Below are 7,745 nucleotides of genomic sequence, written 5' to 3'. Positions count from 1 at the left end.
TCCCCAGCCCCTTCTGTGGTTCCAACCACCCCCCCTCCCTCCACTGAAACGGCAGACTGAAGGATCTCACTAGCACACCATCCCTCAAACATTGGCGTGGTGCCCCCAGGCTTATCTCATAGCAAGCCTGGTTTTCTCCCTTTCCCCCTTCAAATCTAGTTTGAGCCATGTCAATTGGCACTAATACAGAAACCAATCAAAACATTTCCAGTCACCCCCAAATATCTCCAGTTGCTACTGGAGACTGTAAGGTCTTGTGTGGGTGAGCATGACCAAAGAAGAGGCGCATAGCTTTATTAAGAAAACCATCACAGTCTTGTAAGTCTTGTCATAGCCTTGAGAGGTAAGATCTGAAACATTTTCTGAGGCTAAGACAGTAGCGGGCAATCCAAGTAAATTGGATATAAACACTTGTGTGCAGGCTGAATGTATCTCCTGAATTTAATGCTGGCCCTACTCTCCCTTTCTAGAATGGAAATCTGAAAATGAAACTCCATCTCTCTATACTTCACCCTTAAAAGGTGTACAGGTTTGGCCCTTGCCCAAAACATCAACCTCACCACAGCAACATAAAAACCTGAAAGGAAGATCATATGATGAAAAATGCACATCCTGGGTTGTGCACAGGGGGAGTCTGGGTTTCAGATAAGTCGTTGCGTTCCAGGAGAGAAATTTGCCCTGAAGACAAGCGTCAGGTACGGAGTGTGGAGGCAGCTTCTACACACACCAAGGCACATGGAGAGGAGAAAATAAATGAGAAAAACTAATGAACTAAGAAAAATACAGTAGACAAAATGAAATAGAAAACGGTAAGATTAAGTTGCACAAGAAGTGAGGAAACAGCAAGGTGCTGATTTTCTCAGCTGGGCAGCTGGGAGAAGACAGCGAGCAGAAGACACCAGGTCACATAAGTGGGCACCAGGTATGGGCAGGGGAGCAGCGCATGAGCTCACTTTTTGAAAAAGCCAGTGAAAAAGTCTCCAGTCTTCACTGCTTGAGGTCCACAGTCATGAGAAGTGTGAATGTGTATACATATGGACAGTCACTTGAGAAGAAACCCACAAGCCCACAAGCTAGTTTCTCTCCCTTCATTAGCATAGATTTAAGGGCAATGCACTTTGAGTTACAGTCTCATTACTGAGATTTAATTACTTTTCCTAAATGTTCTGCAGAACATTTACTTGTACATTGCAAAGTATTACAGTATAGTCACAACTTAGGCTCTCAATTACAGGAGAAATAGGCAGGAAAGAAGTTGAGTTAATTAGAGTCACTGAAGCTTAATCAATTCCTCTGTGTATGCAGGGAAAAGCACGCCAACTTTTAGTCCATTTGTGAAGCCACCTTACCTCCCCTCTACAGGTTATTAAAACCTTCATGCAAAGGGAAAAAGTCAACAGTTGATATTTGAAAATGGCTGTTATTTTGTATTTTCTACATTGGGCTAGACTCCTTTTGCTTCAATCCCATTTTTGGCAGACTAAATGTTTTTGTGTCCAAGACTGTTTCTGACTGCCCATCCTTAAGCAGCATGCTTTCATTTTGGAACCCCAAACCAGCACCCCAGGCCTACAGCTTGTCTAGGAAGACCAGGACCTTCACAATGGAGAGTAAAGCTGCAGCTCTTCTGCATACTTTGTCTAGCCTGGCTGTAATGCCATTCCTGTTTGTACAGTGACCTTCCTTTGGAAGGATGGAGAGGATCTCCAGGCATGTTGGGGAAGAAGAGAATTCACATGATCTGGAAAAATTACATAAATATTCTGAAATATATGAATTCAATTTAATTAAATAAAGTGTAAATATATATATATTTTTATATATATGGGCAGTCACTACTGAGAAAAGAAAAAACCCACATGCCCAAAAAACAATTTATCTCCCTTCATTACCATAGATTTAAGGGCAAAGGCTTTACAGTTAGGTGTGAATAAACACCAACACAAGTACAGAAGAGCTCATTTCCTGGGTAAAATTCATCCCACCCAAAATTAGACAGTAGCCAGATGAATCACTTCCTAAAACTGCTTGTATGACTGGCTAAGATACAGGTATGTTTCAAGTTAGGTGTTAACTCCTACCCGCCACTCTCCCAGTGCAGTTAATGGAAAGAGGACTCAATTAGCTTTCGAGCTTGCCCTGTAGAGGTGTCAGCCAAACTCACCACGTCTGATTCAGTCTGTTGAGGCCAGGCACTGCATTTTTATGAGTTACCATGCCTGCATTAAGTACCTATTTTAGGCATGCAAAATCCAGAGCTGTATGAAGTCAGAGGAGGTCAAAACCCAATCACATTAAAATCAATATCCAATTCAGTTCTGCATGATCTGAACAAAGAACACAGATTATGTTCCTAAAAAGGAACTGACTATGCAGGTGCCAATCTGGAAGGAAAATGAGTAGCAGCTCCTGGAAGCAAATAAAATGTACACGTGAGATCAGTGAGATCTAAACGCGTACTGGATGACTTCATTTTGCTTTGAAACTGAGTGGATACTCAGTAGATACACCTACACAGGATAGTGGGTGTACTTCAAGACTTATAGTAATATAGCATACTTTTTCTAAGTCACATTTGCATGCCACTTAAAAGAAACTGGGTACATACACACGTGCACATACACAGAGCTGAGAGCGAAATTATTTTTCTAAATGTATTTTAAAAGACCCTCAAACGCGTGTCTGTTTCACTACAACATAGGCTGAACTGGGGAAGGCTTTCATTATAAGCTATAGAAAGCATGTGTTAAAACATAATAGCATTCAGAATAAAAAAAAAAGGCCAAATGAATATCTATAGCAATATAGCATCATCTATTCTTCTCTTGGCAACAGTCATAGAAAAAGTCCTTGTTAAATCAGCCATATTATTAATTCTCAGTTTCCCTCTTTATCTTCTGCCAGTGAAAGTAAAATTGACATGTATATATATTTCTGTGAGTACTATTTTATGCATTTCTGTATCACAAACGACATTTCATATTTCTGTGCCTTCAGTAGCAGATGCATCATGAAGGTTTTTGCAACAAAATCTTCAAAATTCTCTAATGCGCTAGCAGAGAAGCAGCGTGGCGGTGGAGGATCTACCACCAGCAGATGGCATTCATTCCCTGCAATTCCTGCAGCAGAAGCAGCAGCAGGTACTGAACGGTGCACTAGCACCACATCAGCGTAATACGTGGGATCATGCGAGAAGCAGATAGTTAACCGTAAGTTATTTTCCTGTCATTTGACAAAATGCTCCTTTCAAAGCATTATTTTATTTTTTCCATCGTTTAAGAAAGAGCTCATACATAAGCACTATATAGAGATAGATTTGCCACATCACAGCGGCAGAATTTTATATTCACTTTACACATTGGTATAGGCACTACCCAGTGCGAGCCAGTCTGTCTGGCTCAGTGTTTTCTTTATGTAATAGCAGCTTTCCATGAATAACTGATGGAAGAACCTGACCTTCCTTCCCAGTTCAACAGCACCTTTAGTCTACTGTTCTTCATGTTCATAAATACTCTGCTAAGGTAATAAAACTATCAGTTTAAATATATGTAATAATACTTTTAAAGCATTTTATGGCTAGAAATACATATGGTGAATAGAAAGTTAATACTGGATTCAAATAAACTTTTTTCCCCTCAAAAAAACCTGAGCTTTACCATCATGACTGTACGGACTGAGGGCGTCTTGGTAATTAAGCTACACCATGTTGTTCCGCCAGCCCTAAGACCCTGATGCAAGATAGATCAGGCATGGAGGTGCTGGGATGCGGGGCCAAATGTGCGGCTGCCCTGACTGCTGGCACCCTTTGCCCACAGACCTGCTGAGTGGGAAAGGGGGGGCTCACTGCGCTGACGTGCTGGCTGTTACAACAAGAATTTTATAGGAAAAGAAAATGAATCTTTTTTCCCCTCAAAAAAACCTGAGCTTTACCATCATGACTGTACGGACTGAGGGCGTCTTGGTAATTAAGCTACACCATGTTGTTCCGCCACCCCTAAGACCCTGATGCAAGATAGATCAGGCATGGAGGTGCGGATGCGGGGCCAAATGTGCGGCTGCCCTGACTGCTGGCACCCTTTACCCTTTACCATCATGACTGTACGGACTGAGGGCGTCTTGGTATACACCATGTACCATGTTGTTCCGCCAGCCCTAAGACCCTGATGCAAGATAGATCAGGCATGGAGGTGCTGGGATGCGGGGCCAAATGTGCGGCTGCCCTGACTGCTGGCACCCTTTGCCCACAGACCTGCTGAGTGGGAAAGGGGGGGCTCACTGCGCTGACGTGCTGGCTGTTACAACAAGAATTTTATAGGAAAAGAAAATGGAGCAGGCAAGTGGATGTACAAACATAGGCCCATGCAGAAAAACAAAAAAAAAGAAAGAGCAAGCAATCTCATTTCCATCGAGAAAATAAACGAAACACAATGCATAATAGTATCACATCTGAAGTTTCAGTAATGTGCTTACAATGACATTAAAAGCAGGTATTACCTGTTCTAAGAGATTCTGAAGCCTCTCTATTTCGCAGTCTATTACAAATTTCTTTTCTTGCCTTCGGTCCAGGTCTTCTAAAAGCCGCCTGTAGCTGGCATCATTAAAATTCTCCACGCAGATGGCACTGACTTGCCAGCTATTTTGTCCCGCTTTTTCCATAATAGCTTGAAGTATTGAATAACCTAAAAGAAAAGGATACAATACACTAGTAACACAATCATTGCATTTTTTGAATAGGTATTGTCCTTAATCAATATTATGTCTCTTAATATTTGCTCCTGCGGGGAAGGGAATAAGAGACTGTTTGTATCCCTACCTATGCTTGCTAGCCAAGATCAGCACACAGTATGCAATTAACGAAAACTACAATTGCTGTGATCAGAATCCTTGGAATGATTCTCAGCATTATGGATAATCTTCACATGATTTATACACACGAACTCTTCCAGTCAAGTATTCAATGTCTCAGATTGGTTTTGTACAGGTTTCTGTATCTGGGCATTTCATGACACAGCAAAGAAAAAATCTGAGCCTACTCATTCAACAGAAGTATTTGTATACTACAAAAGCAGTATGTTAGACATTCAAATGCTTTGCTTTTTTTGTTACGTTTTTTTTTGTCAACATTTAATCCAAGCAAGTTTTAATGCTTCTTAGTAAGAATTCATTTTTTCATTTATGTATACATATATACATATGCCAGTATAGATGTGTGAATAGAAATGATATTGACCAATTTCAGAGATCCTATATAGCTTTAATCAATGTATGCAAAGTGATTAGAGGTCAATGAATGAAGGGCACCATAGAAGCATTAATTATTACTACTTGCAGGATTATTGCTCTTTATCATTACCAGTATTTGATGCCCCCTTTGTCATCTTTGAGCATAGAAGAGAAAGGCAGCATCCTCTCTGAGGTCTCCACCTGAACCTGCAGGGCAGGCTCCCTGCCCACAGTCTCAGTGTGCCCTGGCCCACCAGCCCTTTGCCTTCTTCTCTCTCCTAATTTTTTCTCACTGGGGATGTGCAGTACAGAGGCAGGAGAGGAGCTTGTGCCATATCTTAGGACAGCTTGCAAGTCTAGCCTTGACTTGTCCAACCAATTCCTGAAGTAGGAAGCATGTATTATTCCGTCTTTTATCTAGAGTAAATGGTGAATTTGTTTAAAGCAATAAAGAATGCACACCTCAGATCCAGAGTTAATGTTTAAGAAAGACAAAAAGGACAGGTATGTTTGTCAATAACATACTGATATAAATGATACAATTCAGAGAAGGTCCCCCTGTCTAGAATCGCAACAAAAAATATCGTGGCTTTTTACACATTATCTGGCTGAATTTTCCCCACTAGCTTTAAATGAAAGATTTCACCTCCTGAAAACTGTCCTTAATGATGCAGCTACACAGTGGTGGCTCCTTTGTCTCTTCAACAAGAAGGTCCCATGCCTAAGTGCAGTGACCCCCAGTTGTCATTTTAATGCACTTGAAGACGCCACTGCATGACAGATTCCCCATAAAAAGCACTATCAGACATTCCCACAGATTGCAAGAGGAATCTTCGTAAGCTACATTTCAGAAAGAGTGCTTTTCAGTGTGCTGTTGCTAACTAATTATCAGAAGACCTACAAAACCACCAAAACCCGAGTTTGTCTCCAGTAAAATAAAAGTAGACAATAGTTTTATGAGAATATGAAGATTTTAGGACACATGAGAAAGTAATTCTCTTGCAAATCTAGGAGTAGCTATTTTTTCTACTGGCTCCTATGATATTTTCAGTACTTGAAATATTAACTTAAAATCTGTATCTTCTTATCGTTATGACACTACATACCCGCACTCCGAAATGAACATTTATTAATTTTTTTCTCCAATTCAGATGACATATTTAAGATAAAAATGCAAACATTTATAATGAATACATAAAACGCATAACATATTTTATCGTATAAATGAGACATTTATTTTATGAAACAGTATTTTATCTTAGGAAATGAATTCAAATACTTGATATATTGCATATTAAAACATTTCTGTACTCAGCATATATTTTTAACCCGATGACTGTTATTTTTTTCAAAGAACCATACAGCTTTCCTGTTAATTGCTGCATAATTATTCTGCTTTTCCTGTTGCTATATTCAATCTCCTTTTTGCCTGTAATTATCTCTGCAAATCATGATGAGATTCTTTCCCAAACATTGTATTTCTTGCTTCATTTCCTATTCATTTCCACATATAGACATACATTAAAACTACTCCAGTGTTACAGGGGTTCCTGCTTCATTTACACTGTAACTTTGACTTGATCTTTGCTACAAAGGCAGTCAACATTTACTTAATTCAGCTTCCTGACAAAAATTAACGTTTTCTTTGACTCAGAATGAATGGCGTTTGAAACAGCAATTGACATCCCCTCATTCCTTTCTTATTTCGCTTGGACAACTTTACTAAGATGTGTTTTGATCAAACTGGGAATTTATCCCAGCATAAAGCATGACAAATATCAAACACATAGAAAAGCTTTTCTTCTACCTTGGATCAAGGTTTGGCTTGCCACATTTCATTAGCAACTGCCTTCATTTAGGCATTTGAAGCTTCTGTAGCTTCTTGTCAGTAGCTGGCTCTCAGACGTGGGTTCTCATGTTAGCATGTCTTTCACATACAGCATAATACAGCTAAATGGTAGTAATTGCATATGGTGCAGCATCTCCAGATCAGATGTTCAGAAGAGTTCAGAATCCCTACGCAAGTAATCAGTGGCATAGTCATCTATTCAGTGTGCAGGAACAATTTTTAATATAACAGACTGACAAGGGTGGAGTTTACGCAGAATGAATAAAGGTGTTTCACAGGTTCAGTTGGCATAAAAATTGGACATGGTGAGGCGAATGCTTATTTGTCCAAAATAATTGGCTACAGCTAACAGGGCAAAAAATTAGTTGTAGGTAGTGCTGCAAACATTTTATAAGGCAAAAAACCTGAAACTAACCTGAGGTAATTATCAGAAACTGAGTGCAGCATCTCTATTTAGACAAAATTCTTAAACTTCAGAAAGATGTTTGCCCAAGTAAAGACAGCAGACATGAATCTTGCAGCTGTCGTCTAAAAGGTATTTATTTTCTGGTTATCTGCTGTTTATCCTCAGTTATGCTACAGACAGATGAATGATTCATTTTCTGGAATACATTCCGTCCCATGTATTGTGGAATATTATCTGTTGCATGAAAGCAAACTAAAAAAACCCAGG

General features: G+C 39.7%; 1 protein-coding gene across 2 annotated transcripts in view; it reads right to left on the bottom strand.

Moving 5' to 3' along the window:
- The window catches only part of GRIA4 (glutamate ionotropic receptor AMPA type subunit 4), a 109,431-nt gene extending 104,756 nt beyond the window's left edge, over positions 1–4,675 (bottom strand). For both annotated transcript variants that reach the window (XM_009276945.1, XM_009276946.1), the window contains exon 1: positions 4,495–4,675. In XM_009276945.1, coding sequence (XP_009275220.1) covers positions 4,495–4,656 — 162 coding nt within the window. In that variant the 5' untranslated portion in view covers positions 4,657–4,675. The remainder of the gene's footprint in view (positions 1–4,494) is intronic.
- Between the last annotated feature and the right edge of the window lie 3,070 nt (positions 4,676–7,745).

This window comes from Aptenodytes forsteri, unplaced genomic scaffold, assembly GCF_000699145.1.
Source record: "Aptenodytes forsteri isolate BGI_AS27 unplaced genomic scaffold, ASM69914v1 Scaffold354, whole genome shotgun sequence".
NCBI classification, from domain to species: Eukaryota; Metazoa; Chordata; class Aves; order Sphenisciformes; family Spheniscidae; genus Aptenodytes; species Aptenodytes forsteri.
This window is presented reverse-complemented; position numbering and strand designations above follow the sequence as displayed.